This window comes from Pinus tabuliformis, chromosome 8 (genome assembly GCF_031772625.1).
Source record: "Pinus tabuliformis cultivar Carrire ecotype Pingquan chromosome 8, CPIR1, whole genome shotgun sequence".
Lineage (NCBI taxonomy): Eukaryota > Viridiplantae > Streptophyta > Pinopsida > Pinales > Pinaceae > Pinus > Pinus tabuliformis.
Window position 1 is genome coordinate 1,647,050,959 of NC_142294.1, and position 20,988 is coordinate 1,647,071,946.

At 37.1% G+C, this 20,988-nt stretch overlaps 1 protein-coding gene and 1 pseudogene across 1 annotated transcript; both read right to left on the reverse strand.

The window, feature by feature from the left end:
* LOC149242485 (phytochrome pseudogene) overlaps positions 1-9,131 on the reverse strand; it is a 62,285-nt pseudogene extending 53,154 nt beyond the window's left edge.
* Positions 9,132-11,072: 1,941 nt separating this feature from the next.
* On the reverse strand, positions 11,073-13,965 carry LOC149242486 (uncharacterized). The gene is made up of 2 exons (XM_089461036.1): positions 13,305-13,965; positions 11,073-13,274 (listed from the first exon to the last, which is right to left on the reverse strand). Exons 1-2 carry the CDS (start codon positions 13,832-13,834, stop codon positions 11,717-11,719), a joined length of 2,088 nt encoding a protein of 695 aa, XP_089317162.1. The 5' UTR covers positions 13,835-13,965; the 3' UTR covers positions 11,073-11,716.
* Positions 13,966-20,988: the final 7,023 nt, after the last annotated feature.

Below are 20,988 nucleotides of genomic sequence, written 5' to 3' on the forward strand. Positions count from 1 at the left end.
CTTTTCACATAATTGTTTTGATTTTCTAGTACAAATCAATAGTTTGATGGTATCTAGTTTGCCTAGTGAGGTTGTTGCCTATATAAGGGATTTAACAACCCAAACTTTCCTCTACTTCTACATTGGACAAGATCTGACTTTCCACATGACCTTCATGCTTCGTATTGTGAGATTCTTTACAAATTGAGGGGGTAATGTTCCCCCAAAAAATGCAATAGATATTTCAGAACTCCCTTAAGTTATAGTCATAAGTGGTTGTATAGCATTTTGATGCCCCTTGCAACTAGAGGAGGATGAGGCTCTTTTCATATTTGACATGGGTGATGAAAAACAAGAGTGGTGATTTGTGACATGGTCAAGGTATAGAGAGGCAAGGGGGATTGCAAGGAAGCTCTCAAGGAAGTCCTTGAGATGATGCTTTGCCTCCACCAACATCAATAATAAAGTGTACAAGAATACCTGACCAAATTCTAGAAGTGGTCCATGAGGTTGGGTATCTCTTTAGAAGAGCCCAGGGTAGTGGTGAAGTAACTTGGAGGACAATTAATCCATATCTAAAGGATATTACAATCTTATAATGTGAAAAGCGTAGATGAAACTAGTAAAAAAGCTCTCTACATTCAATTGGATTTCAAAAAGTAGAAATAATAGAAGGGTTGAAAGGAGACCAACAAAACCAAAAGAAAAATATTGTAGCAATAACCCAATTAATATGCAGGATGCCAAAAATCCTGCATATTAATATTAAGGATGCCAAAAATCCTGATATTAATATGCAGGATGCCAAAAATCACAACGCTGATATTAATATGCAGGATGCCAAAAAATCCTGATGGACCTGCAACAGTTGGAACCACCACTGGTGCTGAAAATGGGATTCCTGAGGCAAAGGATAAAGCTGCCCAGATGGAGGCTGATGCCAAGGTACATCCTTCTCTTGCTTTTTCCAATTTTCTTATCGAAAGAATGGTTTGTGGTAAATTTTTTGGCTCCAAACAAAACAAATTTGGTATAAAAATCTAAGATTGACCTGGTTATCTCCATGATTAATTGATTATATAGCTTCGGGAATGGTGGGAGCCATACCCAATTGAAAAGTAATGTTATCTAAATGCATTTTAAGTAATTGCAAGAGGATGCAATTATTGTTAGTCTGTAATGAAAACGCATTTTCGGTTTTTCTTCTGGCTAGACCAAAAATCAAACAACCATGTATTGTAGCAGCAAGCATTTACTATCAGCTATTAGAAATTAATCAGTACTCTTGGCCCAGACTGGGTGTAAATTTGAAAGGATCTACGCTAAGTTCCATGGCCGCAAACCTATGGCTCCTATACACAATTGTACTGACAGCCAGAGCGAAAGACCTGACTACATCTATTAGCTATAACATTGCCGAACTATGCTCGCCTGTAAGTGTTAACCAAGATTTTAAATTGTTCTTGATTGTTTATAAGCAAGATTGCTCCAATCATATTATTCTTACATTCATTTCTTGGGAGTCAAAAGATTTAACTTATATATTTTCAATCAGTGTTTTTAAAACCGAAATTGGTGACTGGACCGGTCCACCTAATGAACTGGTTTACCGACTGGAATTGGTCTAACTGGGACTGGTTTGGTCTAAATGAGCTGGTTTTATAAAAATACATTAAATAATTAATTTTTAATGAACAAACACTGTTTTTAATATTTAAAACCATGATTCCAAGCCAATAGAGACAAAATATGCAAAGATTGCTCATTTATATACCATGTAAAGGTGAATACATCAAAATGGCACCGAGTGCAATCCATATTATCGACAAAATACATAAGCAATGAAGCTCTAAATGGCCTCTAGAGTGCAAAAACAAAGCCTACAAACTATGGGACCAGTGGCCTACTACAAAATTCAAGTCCACATATATGATAATACTATAATAGTGATCAACACTATCACTTGAAACTTCTCATGAGTCATCATGATCAAACTCAGTTGGTTGAGTCTCGACCAAACTTTGTAGTCACAAACTTCTCTATTGGTTCAGTGACTTGAGTCTCAAATTTCTGAAGGTATTCTACCCTAATATGCCCTATTATTTCATTTGGTGCTCCACATGGCTTTACATGGCCTCCTATCCCAGCCAAATGTTGCTTGAACATGTTAATACCCCCTCCTTGAATGGAGTTTTGACAATATTTGTAGATCATTTTGCCATCAATCATATCACAATGAGCCTATGCAGTATCTCTGGCTTTTGGAGGCATGATGACTTCTACTTAGCTTAAACTTTGTTGTTCCACTACTCCAGCGAAAACTCATCACTCTCCAAGCTCCCAAGCAAACTCACAAACACTCCAAATGAGATGTGTGAGACAAATGAGAGGGAGAGGGGCCTCTTAAAGGCTTGGAGAGGGTGTTTTTGGAGGGAAAGCACCCTTAGTTTCCCTCCAAAACCCCTAAAACACATTCAAAAAGTCGTTTTTTTTTTTCTAGTTGACGGTGGGCGTGCCTCCTAACCGGCCGGTTTGATACAAACCGGTCGGTTCAGTCCTAAACCGGCCGATTAGGACTGTTTTTTTGCAAAAAAAGAAGAAATGCTGCCCCTGACCGGGTTTTTTGGCCGGTTAGACCTGTAACCGGTTAGCAAGGCCGATTTTGAAAACTATGTTTTCAATAACTCTTTTTTATTATAATAAATAATATTTCTTTAATATAACTCTTATGTGAAATTTAATGAACTTTAATTTATTATATTTTTAGTTAAAAAAAAATAATAATAATAATAATAATTTTTAATATTTTTTTTTAAATAAATATGTTTTTCTCAAGGTAAATGTTTTTCACAAAAACTTTAATAACTTTAATAATCTCCATTGCTCAAGATTGTTGGGTGAGGGGCTCAAAAGGTATTAGAACGATAGTCTTGAAAATTGTTGATCAGGTTTAATTCTTTTTTTCTATTTTTAATTTTATTTTATAATTATTCTCTTAACAAATTTTTTTGTTTTCGTAATTAATCTTTAAAAGGAAATATTATAAATAAAAAATTTCTTTAATACATGATACAAATATTGAATTTAGTTTTACATCTTATGTAAAATAATGTAAAACAATAACTAGTAGATGAGTGAAAATATTTTTTAAACTTAATTTACAGTGCATATGAGATTGCATGTATGTAAAATAATGTAAAACAATAACTAGTAGATGAGTGAAAATATTTTTTAAACTTAATTTACAGTGCATATGAGATTGCATGTATGATCTGTAGACAATCCCTCAAGAAGCCTGGTGATAGATTTAACTTCCAGTGCATATGAGATGGCATGTATGATGTGTAGAAGGTTCCTCAAGAAGTCTCGTGATAGACTTAACTTACAGTGCATATGAGATCAAGAAGCCATCAATAATTAAGAACATTGTGGAAAATGCAAAGGAAGCAATTCATCTTGGATGGAGCTTTTTTTTTAGATCACCCACTTCAACATAGAAATACAAACATTTCATTTTGCACTATTTTTATTTCCTCTTAATTAAAAATGTTTTACAAGGCAATAAAATAGATAATGTGCCATTATGACCTACTTTGTTATGTTCTATGAATTATGGAATCAATGACATTTTCCATACCTTAATAGTATACTTTTGAGTTGTACATTTGTTTCATAAATATGAAGGCAAGCTAAATTGCATAACCAGTAAAAATAGCCTTACCTTAATAGTATACTTTGATTTATTATATTTGTTGCATAAATATAAAGGAAAGTTAGGTTCCCTTTACTAATTGAAGTAGTAGAAGTATTTTGGAAGCTATATAAATTGGATTTGTTTTCAAATATGTTTTTTTTCTCACTAAGATGCTTATGCAAAATTTTGGCTTGGTAGAATAATATTTTCCATGACATATCAATTATTGACATCAATGCTTAGGGTAATAATGTCCAAATACTTATTTCTACTTATGGAAATTCTACAATTAAAATAATAATTTTCCATCACAAATATTAATTACAAAGCTCAATGCTTAAAGGAATAATGTCCAAAGATTTGTTTCTATGTGTAGCAATATATGGACCTACAATTCATTCTACTCTTGAAATATAAAATAAAAATAATAAAAAAATAAAATACTTAATATATATATAAAATTGTAATTCAATGTGGAGACAATTATTGCTTTACATTGAAAAAAAAAAAATTAGATGAATATGCAAAGATGTCAAATTTTCTCATTACATGAATGAACTCTCCATCATTTACAATTGAATGGAAAAACACTATTTACAATTCAATATAGAAAAACTACATGTGGTTAATTGAATTTTACTTGACTATCTCAATTCTTAGGAACCTATAATTAAATATGACTGCAATGTCTTTGCATAGTGATTTGATTCCTAGATGCATATTTTCTAACCTTTGAATTTGAACTTTTAACGTTTTACAAGAATCCATGTATTAGCAATACAATTTTTAACCACATTACAATTTTTTGTTTTTTATAAATGTTTTTGCATGCATAAATGGATCTGTGACACACTTAATTTAATTTAATTTGGTTGATTTTTAGAATGCATTGGCATTTTGAGTGTATAGTATTTAATGTTTCAGCTTGCAGTTGTAATGACATTCTAGAATGGATGCTTTTGTTAACAAACTCTAATATACTTACAAATTATAAACTTAGTAAAAAAATAAACAAAACAAAAAATTTAATGTTTGAATTGTTATTGTTTGATTATGAAAATTAAAATACATGTTTTTCAATTTAAAAATTCTATCGGCCTCTCTTTGCACTTTTTGGGGCAATTGCCAATACTAATACCTTTCACATAATTGTTTTGATTTGCTAGCACAAATCAATAGTTTGATGGTATCTAGTTTGCCTAGTGTGGTTGTTCCCTACATCAGGGATTCAACAACCCAAACTTTCATCTACTTCTACACGGGACAAGATATGATTTTCTACATGAGCTTCATGCTCGGTATTGTAAAATTCTTTGCGAATTGAAGGGGCAATGTTCCCCCAAAAAAATTCAATAGATCTTTTAGAAATCCCTTAAGTTCTAGTCCTAAGTGGTTGTATAGAATTTTGATGCCCCTTGTGACTAGAGGAAGATGAGGCTCTTTTCATATTTGACATGGGTGATGAAAAACAAGAGTGGGATTGCTTTATGACATTGTCAAGGTATAGAGAGGCAAGGGGGATTGCAAGGAAGCTCTCAAGTAGAAACTGCAATATGGGGATTAGGGAAATGGAGAGACAACAAGCTACAAAGAGATAGAAGCGTTCACCATCAAATTGAAACAACGGAAAACTAGGCGGACAGGACAAGGTTCGAAGAGGATCAAGGCAAAACTAAAGAGTTCACAAGATGGGAAGAATGAAGGTAGATCAGGTAAGTGTAAGATAATATGTGACCAAGACAGAAATGGGCCACCATTCACCAAACATAGCAATGCTAAACCAAACACATAGAAATAATTGAACCATAGAAACCCCAATACCTCACAAAGTATGAAGCAAGAAGATACATGAAACAAAAACAAAGGAAGGCACCAATTCTAGAGTAAATCCACATACCATAGAGCAATTATCAATACAATCATTCAATTTGTTCCTTGGAGCCACCACCATTTTTGAAGGGTCACCTACAACCACCAAAGTGCACTTATGCACGGGTGTGAGAGGAAACAACATAATCTTTGCCATGAACTAGACCAATTGCGAAGAAAACCTCAAGCTTGTGCATGTACATGAAGGGCTTTCTTATGCCAAGTGTATTAAATTTGTTGGTTAATTGGTGACATGCCACATTCTAGTTCACATGGGATTTTTTGTGTGTTCGCCCACCAAGAGGGATCAACAATGAAATTATCGATCTTCATGATAAAAGTAACAAGTTGTAGATATTATTATTTTAAAATTTTGTTAATATTTGTAATAAGGAAATGCTTAAAATGCAAAGAAAGAAAAGAGGGGTCATGCAAGCCCTACATGACCCCTCTTCTCAATTTGTTATTTTTCAATAAAAATAATGATTAGTTATTGTGGATCACAATTTCTTTATAAACAAATTTTTTAAGCTAAAATTATTTCTTTATTGAATATAAATTTGTTAAACCTATTTTTAATTTAAAAATATTTCTTTGTTAAATAAAGAATTGTCTAAATTGTCTCTATATATGGATGAATTCATTATACCATGAACATAAAAATATACTTCTTTTAATCATGTGAATATAAGAATATACCGACTTGTTTCATGCAAAAATTAGATAAGTTAATGACTAGAGAATCAAACTAAGGATCCAGATTGCTTGTACATTGTATCAGACTCTTTTATAATCATATGTGAGTACAGCTCAGGTCAAAGTCACGTCTTATGTTATGATCAAGATCCAGTATTAAAGATGGTTGATTCTTTTACAGGTCTGAAACAGAGTTCATCCAGTATTAAAGATGGTTGATTCTTTTACAGGTCTGAAACAGAGTTCTGAAACATGCTGTGTATACATATGTTCATTTAGGCTGAGCACATTACATTAACTATCTCTTCAAATGCTGTTACATTTTATGCAAAACTGGTATATTTTTCATTCAAAACAACTTCAATTCATTTTATCGCGTCAAACATGTCAACCAAAATATCATAGTCTGGTAACTTTGGATGAACGTTAATCACCCTTTGTTTCCCTCTCCCTTGATTACTCCAATTTTGTGGAGGACAAAATTGTGTGTTACAAGTACGTTAATGCTTTTCATTTCTAGGAGCTGGGGTTTTATCTGGGTGCAGTAAACTGAAAATTTCTACAGAACTAGCATTTTCATTGCCCAGGCCTTTCAGAGAACATTATTTCCCTCGGTGTACTATCCCATATGTAGGGGTCACAGTGGAAATGTGTACTATCCCATATGTAGGGGTCACAGTGGAAATGGAAAAAGGGTTCACTGAATTTCAGCGACTATTGCACTTGTTTGGTATGTGTGCCCACAGACTAAACTAGCTCCCATTGCTTGTCGTTGAACATCTGAATATGTGATTGAATCCACATTCTGTGGCCATAAATAAAATAACTTATGACAAAAAGAATGGAATGGTTCCATACCAATATCCTCTCTTAGCAGCATACCCATGACAACTCGCTGACCAAGCTGATGGAAAACAGATGAACACTGAGATAATAGTTGTCTCGGCTACTACAATTTGGACAGAAGAAACTAGACAATGAAGCAGTTGCAGATGTCTAAATAAAGAAAGATGCACTGTAACTAAGACATGCCGTGACAATCATTACAAATTTTGTGTCCTATAATGGGAGCAAGAACTCGATACATATGGAGTCTCAGCAAGTACTCGATACATATGGAGCCTGGGCATTCAATCAATGAAGCAAGATCTTTCACAAGGCCTAAACAGTCAAATACATAACTAAAAGGAGGACATTCCAAAGCAAACTACAAAATTGTAAACAAACTCAGTTCAATACTTCAAACCAGGTTAGTCCATTTAAGTACAGTTCACTAGGACATTCCAAAGCAAACTACAAAATTGTAAACAAACTCAGTTCAATACTTCAAACCAGGTTAGTCCATTTAAGTACAGTTCACTATTGAAATTCACAAGGTACACTCCATCAAAGGCAATGACAAGCCACTAACCATTTCATCAAACCAATTCCAAATTATTACCGTGAAGAATATCGTTGAAATTTTTCTTGGGGTCACTTCATTAGTTGCAAGTTGCAACACACTAACTGCTAAAGACAATTCCATTTTAGATTGATGAACTGGTGTATCTAATCAGGATCTGCAATCCACTAAACCCTAACCAGATGTGTTTTCAGAGAAACACCTGGTATGCTAATGGGAATTCGACCACTCAGATCACTTGATTAAGCTGAATTGCCAAATCTGTTTCAGATAGCTTTCTAGTGCACTATTACCGAAGTCACCCTAAACCCTAACCAAATGTGTTTTCAGAGAAACCCTGGTATGCTAATGGGAATTCGACCACTCAGATGACTTCATTAAGCTGAATTGCCAAATCTGTTTCAGATAGCTTGCTAGTGCACTATTACCGAAGTCACCCCTACAGTTCATCCATTGATAGTCTAATGCTACAACGATATCTTTACTGCAGGATATGTCAGCTTCATGCCAAACTTTTTTTAAGACCTCATGCAATGGTCTATTACCCTCTTGGGGTGTGCCTAGTGCCTCCGTGAGGGTGGTAAATGTAGTCATGTAGTTATGAGGCCTCTTGGACTACTATCTTTCATCACTTTAGATAAATTATTAAAACACCAACATTGCAAAGTCTATCCATCAATGTGCTGTATGTAACATCATCAAGGCTCGAGGCATACACTGGAATCTCATAAAAGATCTGTTAAAATTTGTCTTGCCCTTCATGCTTACAGAGTCCATCTATTGCCCGTGATGCTTACAGAGTCCATCTATTAATGTTGTAAAGCGAACTAGGTCAGGCATGCAACCTTTCTCCAACATCTCTACAAGGAGCTCCCTGGCTTTTTCTAGATTACCCACCTTGCAAAACCCCTCTATAAATGTATTATATGTGATATCATTAGGTTCATCACCTATTTCAGCCATAACATCTAACAATTGTACAGCTTCTTGAAGCTTCCCTTCTTTGCAAAGACCAGCAATAAGAACAGTGTATGTGATAATACTCGGATTGTTCCCCTTATCCAGCATCTCATGAAGTACATTGGTGGCCTCCTTCCACTGCCCTTCCTTGACGAGGCCAGCGATAAATGCATTAGGCAATATGTTTTTGTTGTGCATTCCATAGAAGAACTTCCTAGCCTCCTCCAACTTGCCTCCCTTACAGAAACCATCGATAAGTAAACTGTATGTGACAGCATTTGGGCAGATGTCTCTGTTGGACATTTCATAGAAGAGCTTCATAGCCTCCTCCAACTTGCCTCCCTTACAGAAACCATTGATAAGCGCACTGTATGTGACAGCATTTGGGCAGATGTCTCTGTCAGACATTTCATAGAAGAGATTCGTAGCCTCCTCCAACTTGCCTTCCTTACAGAAACCATCAATAAGCACACTGTATGTGACAACATCAGGGCATATGTTTCTGTCTGACATTTCATAGAAGAGCTTCATAGCCTCCTCCAACCTCCTCCAACTTGCCTCCCTTACAGAAACCTTCAATAAGCGCACTGTATGTCTCTGTCGCACATTTCATAGAAGAGATTTGTAGCCTCCTCCAACTTGGCTCCCTTACAGAAGCCGTCAATAATCACATTGTATGTGACAACATTGGGGTATATGTTTCTGTCGGGTATTTCATAAAAGAGCTTCATAGCCTCCTCCAACTTGCCTTTCTTACAGAAACTATCAATTAAAGCAGTAAATGCAATAACATCGGGGTCATGCCCTTCTTTTAACATCAGATACAGTAGTTGATTGGCCTCTTTGAGCGTACCTTCTTTGCAGAAACCATCAATTAAAGCAGTAAATGTAATAGTGTCAGGCTCATGACCCTGTTGCAGCATAACAGCTATCAATCCAAAAGCCTCGTAAGTTTTCCCTCTCTTGCAGAGCCCATGTATTAGGGTGCTACACGTAAAAAGATTAGGAAGCTGTCGTTTGTTCACCATTTGATTGAACAGTTTGACAGCATCCTCCGTCCTGCCCGTCCTGCAAAGCCCTTTGATAAGGGTACTGAATATTACGACATTTGGAATATAGCCATGTGCTTCTATTCCTTCAAACACTTTGAACGCATAATGCATTCTACCTGTTTCACAGTGACAGTTGCTAACAATTCTCAGAGAAATGAGATTTGGAATAATGTCTGCTTCAACAATAAGTCTGTAAACACGCAACGCTGATTGATATCGGTTCCATCAGACTAGGCTACTTAACAAAAGATTGCAGGTGGTTATGGTGGGATTAGATTTAGCTGAAATCAGATGGCTGAAGGTCTCCACTGCCTCCGTAAGTCTGTTGGTCTGGCAGAGTGTTTTAATGTGCGAGTTGCCACTGGTATTCAAGGTGTGGAAGGAGCGTTGAGAATCCTTCCTGCCCCATATGCAAAGCATAGAACTCCTTGCAGGCGCCATCATCGCCATTGGGTTGAGGTAAGCAGATGAGATTGAAATTGCTTGCCGTGTGACCCGCTCTGGAAGCCCTAAAGCCTGTGGAAATAGACCAACCCAAACGAGCATTCATACATCAATCCTGTGCAAATACATCAATTATCGCCTCAAACATGTCAACCAAATTATCATAGTCTGGTAACTTTGGATGAACCCTTTGTTGCCCTCTCCCTTGATTACTCCAATCTTGTGGAGGAAAAAATTGTGCGTTACAAGTAGGTTAACGCTTTTCATTTCTAGGAGCTGGGGTTTTATCTGGGTGCAGTAAACTGAAAATTTCTACAGAAGTAGCATTTTCATTGACCAGGCCTTTCAGAGAACATTATTTCCCTATGTACTATCCCATACTCAGGCGTCACAGTGGAAATGGAAAAAGGGTTCCCTGAATTCCAGCAACTATTGCACTTGTTTGGTATGTGTGCCCATAGACTAAACTAGCTTCCATTGCTTGTCGTTGAACATTTGGATATGTGATTGAATCCACATTCCGTGGCCATAAATAAAATAACTTATGACAAAAAGAATGGAATGGTCCCCAACCGATATCCTCTCATGACAGCTCGCTGACCAAGGTGATGGACAACAGATGGACACTCAGATAATAGTTGTCTCGGCTACTACAATTTGGACAGCAGAAACTAGACAGTGAAGTAGTTGCAGATGTCTAAATAAAAAAAGATGCACTGTAACTAAGATATGCCGTGACAATCATTACAAATTGTGTCCTATAATGGGAGCAAGTACTCGATACATATGGAGTCTCAACATGTACTAGATAGATATGGAGCCTGGGCATTCAATCAATGAAGCAAAATATTTCACAAGGCCTAAACAATCAAATACATAACAGAAAGGAGGACATTCCAAAGCAAACTACAAAATTGTAAACAAACTCAGTTCAATACTTCAAACCAGGTTAGTCCATTTAAGTACAGTTCACTATTGAAATTCACAAAGTACACTCTATCAAAGGCAATGACAAGCCACTAACCATTTCATCAAACCAATTCCAAATTATTACCGTGAAGAATATCGTTGAAATTTTTCTTGGGGTCACTTCATTAGTTGCAAGTTGCGACACACTAACTGCTAAAGGCAATTCCATTTTAGATTGATGAACTGGTGTATCTAATCATGATCTGCAATCCACTAAACTCTAACCAAATGTGTTTTCAGAGAAACACCTGGCATGCTAATGGGAATTCGACCACTCAGATCACTTCATTAAGCTGAATTGCCAAATCTGTTTCAGATAGCTTGCTAGTGCACTATTACCGAAGTCACCCCTACAGTTCATCCATTGATAGTCTGCTGCTACAGCGATATCTTTACTGCAGAATATGTCAGCTTCATGCCAAACTTTTTTTAAGACATCATGCAATGGTCTATTGCCCTCTTGGGGTGTGCCTAGTCCCTCCATGAGGGTGGTAAATGTAGTCATGTAGTTATGAGGCCTCTTGGACTGCTATCTTTCATCACTTTAGATAACTTATTAAGATTACCAACATTGCAAAGTCCATCCATCAATGTGCTGTATGTAACATCATCAAGGCTCGAGGCATACTCTGGAATCTCATAAAAGATCTGTTAAACTTTGTCTTGCCCGTGATGCTTACAGAGTCCATCTATTAATGTTGTAAAGCGACCTAGGTCAGGCATGCAACCTTTCTCCACCATCTCTGCAAGGAGCTCCCTGGCTTTTTCTAGTTTACCCACTTTGCAAAACCCCTCTATAAGTGTATTATATGTGATATCATTAGGTTGATCACCTATTTCAGCCATGACATTTAACAATTGGAGAGCTTCTTGGAACTTCCCTTCTTTGCAAAGACCAGCAATAAGAACATTATATGTGATAACACACGGATTGTTCTCCTTATCTAGCATCTCATGAAGTACTTTGGTGGCCTCCTTCCACTGCCCTTCCTTGATGAGGCCAGCGATAAATGCAGTATATGTGACAACATCAGGCAATATGTTCTTGTTGTGCATTCCATTGAAGAACTTCCTAGCCTCCTCCAACTTGCCTTCCTTACGGAAACCATCAATAAGCACACTGTATGTGACAACATCAGGGCATATGTTTCTGTCTGACATTTCATAGAAGAGCTTCATAGCCTCCTCCAACTTGGCTCCCTTACAGAAGCCGTCAATAAGCACATTGTATGTGACAACATTGGGGTATATGTTTCTGTCGGGCATTTCATAGAAGAGCTTCATAGCCTCCTCCAACTTGCCTCCCTTACAGAAACCATCAATAAGCGCACTGTATGTGAAAGCATTCGGGCAGATGTCTTTGTCGGACATTTCATAGAAGAGATTCATAGCCTCCTCCAACTTCCCTTTCTTACAGAAACCATCAATAAGCACACTGTATGTGACAACATCAGAGCATATGTTTCTGTCCGACATTTCATAGAAGAGCTTCATAGCCTCCTGCAACTTGGCTCCCTTACAGAAGCAGTCAATAAGCACATTGTATGTGACAACATTGGGGTATATGTTTCTGTCGGGCATTTCATAGAAGAGCTTCATAGCCTCCTCCAACTTGCCTCCCTTACAGAAACCATCGATAAGCGCACTGTATGTGACAGCATCAGGGCATATGTTTCTGTCTGGCATTTCATAGAAGAGCTTCATAGCCTCCTCCAACTTGCCTCCCTTACAGAAACCATCGATAAGCGCACTGTATGTGACAGCATCAGGGCATATGTTTCTGTCTGACATTTCATAGAAGAGCTTCATAGCCTCCTCCAACTTGCCTCCCTTACAGAGACCATCGATAAGCGCATTGTATGTGACAGCATTTGGGCAGATATCTCTGTCGGACATTTCATAGAAGAGATTCGTAGCCTCCTCCAACTTGCCTCCTTTACAAAAACCATCAATTAAAGCAGTAAATGTAATAACATTGGGGTTATGACCTTCTTTTAACATCAGATACAGTAGTTGATTGGCCTCGTGTAGCTTACCTTCTCTGCAGAGTCCATCCATGAGGGTATTAAATGTAATAGTGTTGGGCTCATGACCCTGTTGCAGCATAACAGCTATCAATCCAAAAGCCTCGTGGGTTTTCCCTCTCTTGCAGAGCCCATCTATTAGGGTGTTATAGGTTAAACGATCAGGAAGCTGTCGTTTGTTCACCATTTGATTGAACAGTTTAACAGCATCCTACGTCCTGCCCGTCCTGCAAAGCCCTTTGATGAGGGTATTGAATATTACGACATCTGGAATATAGCCATGTGCTTCCATTCCTTCAAACACTTTGAAAGCATAATCCATTCTACCTGTTTCACAGTGACAGTTGATAACAATGCTCAGAGAAATGAGATTTGGAACAATGTCTGCTTCAACCATAAGTCTGTAAACACGCAATGCTGATTGAGGTCGGTTCCGTCGGACTAGGCTACTTAACAAAAGATTGCAGGTGGTGATGGTGGGATTAGATTTAGCTGAAAGCAGATGGCTGAAGGTCTCCACTGCCTCCGTAAGCCTGTTGGTCTGGCAGAGTGTTTTAATGTGCGAGTCGCCACTGGTATTCAAGGTGTGGAAGGAGCGTTGAGAATTCTTCCTGCCCCATATGGAAAGCATAGACCTCCTCGCAGGCGCCATCATCGCCATTGGGTTGAGGTAAGCAGATGAGATTGAAATTGCTTGCTCTGGAAGCCCTAAAGCCTGTGGAAATAGACCAACCCAAAGGAGCATTCATACATCAATCCTGTGCAGATACATCAATTAATTAATCCTCTTTATTTTCAGTCGGCCATTCCCATCAATCCATGAACATGGAAGTCGCAGTAATGGTATCATGGTATATAAGGATTCTGAATCACCACTAATTCGTCACTAAAGGGTAAAGGTTATCATAAACAAAAGGAGAGAAGATAGTATATTTTATAGATGGTGAGGAAGAGAAGAGAGGAGTATTATAGTATTTTAGTATTTATAAAAAATTTAAGAATAAAGTTACAAATAAAATTATTGATTTTTTTTGTTCTTAAAAAAATATTATTATTATTATTATTTTATTCACTTATCTACAATAAACATATTGAATGTTAATAGTTTAAATTAATGTAATCCTTTAGTAAAATAAAAAACTTTGGGCTATATAAGTGAAGCTCATGGCTATGGAGGTTGATGGTGATGCAAGAGGATATAGTTGATAGTGGAAAGGGCTCCATGCTAGATCAAGGCATTGGTAAATCAATTAATTACCACTTGGCTCCAAAGTGCTTATATTCCAATTTAAGCACTAATAAAAAGACAACTAGAAGAAACTCTACGAAGAATCTTGCCAACAAAAGACAAAAGGGAGAGGAAGAGAGATTCACATAGGGAGTTGAAGAGATCAAGATGATTGGCCTCTAGTTTATCTCAACAAGGCCAATGCTACCTATAAGCCCAAGCACACCAATTGAGAGTAGCTAAATATAATTATTTTGATGTAATTGTAAATGATATAAATAACTACTCTTGTAATTTTGTAATTCGGGTATGTAGATTTTCACATTTCAAAATCATATTGCTTATTGATTTTGGAGTAAAAACACTTTGATATGTCCAAAATTTTGGTCATGGATTTTACTTCAAAAACAATAAGCAATATAATTTTGTTATTGCTAAGGGGTTGTGGAATTATGTTTTTTTACTGTTTATTTTAATGTTGACGGCAATTCATTCCAACACCGACAAATTTAATACCCAATCAATCCTCTACATTCTTATGTTTGAATGGATTGAATAGTTGGTTTGTATTCGCAATGATATTTGTGAAAACCCATTCATTTGCCTCAATTTTTGTAATTTAAAAATGTGACTATAATGTCAGCTTGGACATAAGAGCCATGGTTGGTTGATATAATGTGCTTTAAAACATTCAAATTTGATTTCTAAATGAAAGAGGGGATGATTGTAATGTCCCCAATTAAATTATTTTTCTTAGATGAATTTCAATTTTTGCAATTGGGTGTTGGGAAATACTTTGGCATGTACACTTAGGAAAAGTGGGTGGAGAGAGACCCCACTTAATTTTTGGAGAGATGGAGGACACCAATATTAGAGAAAATGAAAGATTAAATTGGTAATGAGATGTGGGGTTGCCCAAAAAGGGGAATTCAAACCCCTTAGGAAAAACGAGCTAGGGAGAAGGAAGTTGAATGGGTGGGACCCAAAAGGAGAGAAAGGGAGCAACCAAGATAAATAGGAGGAAGAGGAATCATTTTTCGGGGCTTTTGAAAAAATAAATTTCTGATTTAGATTACTCTTGAGCTACTTAGCCAAGACTACCAATGCTACTTAGAACAAAAAGATTTTTGAGAGGAAATCTCAACTCTTTTTTCGGTGGACTTAGAGCGCCACCCTAGGGGAGAATTTCATATTTTATTAGAGAGGAGATTGTTGGAGTTTGTGGTTCATTTTCATCCAAGCTCATCCAATTTGAATCTCTAGGAGGTCGCAGGGCTAGAAGTTTGCACCATTGATTTGAGCAGTTTCGGAGGACGCAGGGCGAGAAGTTCGTACCACTAGTTTGAGGAGTTTCTAAGGGATATTCAGCTAAAGTAATTTGCAGAGGTGGAGTCTACATTTATAGAGTGAACTCAAATTCGTCCTCTAGGGCCTGCGCAATAATTTTCTGGGAAAAATTTGTGGGCCAGATTTGCAGTGAGGAGGAGCTAGTGGAGCTGGGGTTTTAGGCCTAAATTTCATGGAAACATTTCTAAATTTTTTCCCAACCATTTGGAGGGAGGAAATAAGGGTAAATTAGCAATTAATCTTTAAGGGGTGACGCAAAACCAATGGAGTAGGGCATAGCACCGATTTTGGGTAATTCCGAGAGGTCGGAATTAGCCCAAAACATTTCTGGGATTTGTTGGTTAGGGGTCAAGGAGTCTGCTCCTAATTTTGCAGAATTTTTGGGGGTGTTTTGGTGCCCCAAACAACATAATTATTTGGTAGTCAATGGGGAGGAGTGAGCTTAAATTTTGGGTCCTAGGTGGTCAGTAGAATTTGCCAAAACTCTTTCTAGGTTTTTCTAGGTTTGTGGTGGAGAGTCCAAGATTAATTTGGCAAAATTTCCTGAGCACTTTTGGAGGTTCAAACAAGGGTTTCTTCCAACCATACATTGTGGAATTTCTAGGGCCAGCGCAAAGCTTGAGGAGAAATCATTTCTTTACGTCCCCGGCAATGTTTTTCTCACCTGGAATTGTCTAGCTTTCTTCGGCAAACCCAGGTGCACATATTCTCTATATTTATATTGTCCTCTTCATAATAAAATGTTCAATTTGGCATAGTTCTAGTGCAATTTTATGGGTGTTTAATTGTTGTCTAAATATTTATGTGTTGTATGTATTTTGCTTTGTTTATCACTTTCATTTTCTTTTTGTAACATTACAATGACCTTTTGGATCCAAATGTCTTAGGGATTTTTCTTGTTGGGAAGCCACGACCCAACCCTAAACTTAAATGATGAAATCAAGAAACTACCTTTTGCAACTCTGATGAGCCAACTCATTAATAGTTAATTTATGAGATGTGATTGGAAGTAATGGTGCGGACCAGATTGAAGCCAGTTACTAGTAGTTAATTTATCGAATGCACATTTATGAGATATGACTAAAGGTGGTGGAATAGAGGAAATGATGCCCTTTTCTCCTAGCACATCAAGGAGACGGGCGACGACCTCTCAAACACACAGACATGTATATGAAGCCATAACTAAAGAAGTTGGCTCTAGTTGCTCATTGGTTGGTTGGTTCTCATGGGCTCTCATTGTTTATCATAGAAGAAAAAGTGGTGTTTGAGCTTGAGTAAGTGATGTCGAGGAGGTAAATAATATCGGCTCAAGGAAGTAATGTCGAGGTGTAAGCAATATTGTCCCAAGAAAGTGATGACGTGGAGATAAAGAATATTGACCCGGGGAATGTATTACTGGGGAGCTAAAGCATGTATCAATACATGTGTGGTTAGTGTGCCATGTGGACCCACATGTGGCAGTGGTGTGGCACCATGTGAACTAGGCATGGCCATGTGGGTGCCACATGTTGAAAATCATAGATTTTATTCTTCGCTGCCAAAAACCTTGAATCTCATTGGGTCGGTGAGATAATGGGACTAGGTCCAGTATTTAATACCCAAAATTAAAATACAACTATTTAAACAAGTCACTCACTCATCAATCATCATCAATTTCTATGTTGAGACAAGAAGGAAAAGCAGTGAAGTCAAAGGAGAGAGAAGATGAAAAATTTTCAGCCTTGCTTTGAGAATTTTCTTGAAGTAATGTAGGCCTGAAATTTCAACAGTCAAAATTTTAGGAGTTGACTAGATTTCAGATGTTAAACTAGCATTGAATTTTGTTGACTTTGACTTGATTGGATGAGACTTGGAGGAGGGTTAACTTGGGTCTTTGTGGAAGTGTTGGCCTTGGTCTTGGGTCTTGGACATTTCACTTCGATCTGATTCTATAAGAAGAGGATTATTTGGGTTTTCCCCCTTGTGGGGTTTTTCCCTAGATGGGATGCTACATCTTTGTGTTCTTTATCTCTTGTGATCTTCATGTTTTGTACTTTTGTTAATTGCTTGATGAATAAGAAGCACATAAAATTTAATAAAGCCAACAAATATTCACAAGTAATTATCATGATAGAGAAATTAACCCTAATCTACTAGCATCTTAATTTCTCAACACTAAAATTATGCCTAGGCTAAAACCTCAAAACCCTAATGTTGCACTGGATGTTGATATAACCAAAGTTTTGGAAATAGTAAATGTACAAATTCATATTTTGGAGATAGCAAAGTTGGGGCCTCAAAGGAGGCAAATCAGTAAGGCTTTCAAATTTGAAGAAGAGCCCAAGGACCCTTCAGTCATTTTACAAAACATGTATATTGATAAGAAGAATGGAGGAAATGAACCATTTTTGTTGTCCTTGGTGATCAACAATCTCATCTTGCATAATTGAATGCTTGATTTTGATGCCTCTCCAAATGTAATGCCTTTGAGAGTCATTTCTCAATTGGGGATGGACATCACCAGGCCTTACAAAAATGTGTGTGGTTTTGATTCAAAATCCACACTCGTAAATGGCCTTATGAAAGATGTCAAGGTGTCTTTGGTAGCTAATCAAGATATATTTATGTCGATGGATATTGTAATCATTGATGAGCCTGATGCTTAGTGTATGTTATTATCAAGCTAATGATGTGCCTCAATTGGAGGGAAATTACAAATGGACTTTTCATATGTGATCGTTCCTACCTTTGCTAGGACACCATTTGTTTTCTATAGAATACCACAAATGCTTTGGAAATTATGGAATCCTTTGTTAGTTTTTATAGCATCGAATGTGTTCTAGCCATGAAATTTGGTGGAGAGGCTAGAATGCATGAGATCTCCAAAACCCAGAAATAGTTTTCGGAAATTCTACCTAGAAGTGTCTCAATTAGATTATTAGCCGATTTTTAAATATTTGTTAAGTCTAAACTTAGGGAATATGGTTAATTAATCAATATTAATTGAGATAAGGTGAGAATAATCTAGAAACTTGCTCGTATATATCCATAGATGATCCTATCCATTGATTAAGTTTTAATCTTGGTCATTGGTGCTCCAACAATGGATAATAAGAGGAGATCGCCATGGTGATGGAGAATACACTAGAGTTACTTGGAGAATTTGATTTTCCAGAGTAGCAGCAATTAGGTGTGGAAGAGTTTGAGCTTCAAAGAGGCAGAAGAGTGTTAAAAATGGCAAAAATAAATTCCAATTTAATCTGTCCTTGAATTAAATTGTGAATTAAAATCGAGTTCTATTCTCATAGAAACTTGTAAATAGTTAATTAAGTCAAATTGACTTAATTGACTTAGGAAATTCGAGTTGGAAGTCTATTTGGAGTGACCCCTAAATTTTAGGGGTTCAAATTGATTTCAACAATTGTAATTAGATATCTCTGTCCAATTGAGTTATAGTCAGTTAAACTTGTTCTAATTGTTGGAGGAACTAGTAGAGGTCTAGTAGTGAGTTGGTGCATTAGTGCATCCTCAGTGCCACACCAGCTAACTAAAGATTCACTCATAAATAACTCATGCATGTCGGTCCAGAGGAAGACCCAATTGAGACTAGAGTACAGGGACAATGTACAATTAGTTGTATAATTTTCTGATTTGTATAGATGGTGCATGCAATCAGTTGAGGAGCTAAGTTTGGATTGCGCAATATGGAAGAAGGATTTCCCAATTAAATATGGGCTAATTCCTCTAGGAATTGCGCAAGAAAGTAGGGGCTTGGCATGCAACATATTTGGATAGGTGTTGGCTTGAGATGGATTGTGAGGCAGAGAGTTAGATCATACTTGTGTAGGAATTGTTCTAATGAGAACAAACATTGTATATTCTTCTCATATCTTCTGGTTAATGCAATATAGATAGTCGGGGTTTTGAGCAGTTGCTTTCCCCAGAGAAATATTGTGTTATGTGCCATTGATATTATTCCTCTTTCTACTTATTGTTTTCATCGATCATTTGCAGTTTCTGTTGAGGAGAGTAGAGTAGATTCTTGTCTTATGTTTTAGAAAATTACATGAGTCGTTGATCTAAGAAAAATCTACATGGTATAAGAGCTTAAGACAATATAGAAGAGGAGATTTCGGGTTTGTTGTGCAAGTGAAATTCAAATTTGCAGTTCATACTTCAAAGTCGTAAAATGGCTTTCCACTATTTGAGACTTGAGTATGCCTTTGGAAGGCAACTCGAATTACATTGCCTGGAAGGACAGGATGGAAGTAGTGTTGGAAGACAATGGCCTCAAGGAATTCATTGATCAAGACATTCCCAAGCCTCCAGCATCGGATTCTAAAGATCTAGTTGAATGGAGAAAGTGTGTAGTATAGGCAAGGCATATTATCATTGACGGAGTTCGATACCACATTGTCTCGAGTCTCCATGGCAAGGAAACTCCATATGCTATGTGGAAGGCATTGACAGACTTGTTTTAGAAAAGCAGTGAACATAGGAAGTTGGCATTGAAGGACAAACTCAAAAAGATCAAAATGGAGAAGGGAGGCTCAATTCCGAAATACTTGACCAAGTTCACTCATTGTCGTGATGAGCTTGGAAGTGTTGGGATTACTATTTCCGAGGACAATATGGTGAACCTAGTTCTTCTAGGACTTCCCAAGAGTTGGCAAAGTTATCAATACTTTGTCAATGGGAGGGAGAAGCCACCGTATTAGGAAAAAATGTGGTTAGATTTGGGGTAGGAAGAGATTCAGAGAAATACTAGAGATGGATCCTCATCAAAGACTGATGATGAGGAAAATTATGCCCTAGCGAGTAAGGAAAAGGAAGAGAAGGGGAAGGCATCTCATTCCAAATTAGATTCTTGCCATGGAGGCAAGAAGAAGGACATGTAGAAATTCAAGTGCTTTCATTGTCACGAGCTGGGAAATTTTTCTACAAATTTTCCACTCAATAAGGCCAAGAAGAAGCCCTTAGTAGGAGAGGCAGGTGAGGCTCTTGCCTCACAATTCGAATTGGACTTTACCCTCATCACATGTATGGTGTCATCGATGACGAGTAGTGTATGGTACCTAGACAATGGAGCTTCTTTCCACAGGGCAGGTAACAATGAGCTCTTTAGTGACTTGGAGGAGAAGGATCTCCGTATGCATATCGAGATGGGTGATGACAAGAGGTATAGTGCTATCGGGCTTGGTACAATTACCTTTTAGAGGGAGTTGGGTGCTCCCCTCACTTTGAGATATGTTATGTATGTTCCTGGGTTGAAGAAGAACTTGGTATTTGTTGCCATGTTGGAGGATATAGGCTATGATGTGATATTTAGTAAGGGAAAGGTGTTC

What these genes read in the sequence shown, in the direction of transcription:
- LOC149242486 (XM_089461036.1), bottom strand. Translation starts at nt 13,834, where the DNA reads ATGCTCCTTTGGGTTGGTCTATTTCCACAGGCTTTAGGGCTTCCAGAG. An exon ending in CTTTGCAGGACGGGCAGGAC is followed by an intron (nt 13,275 to 13,304) that starts GTAGGATGCTGT and finishes GTTCAATCAAAT; the next exon opens with GGTGAACAAACGACAGCTTC.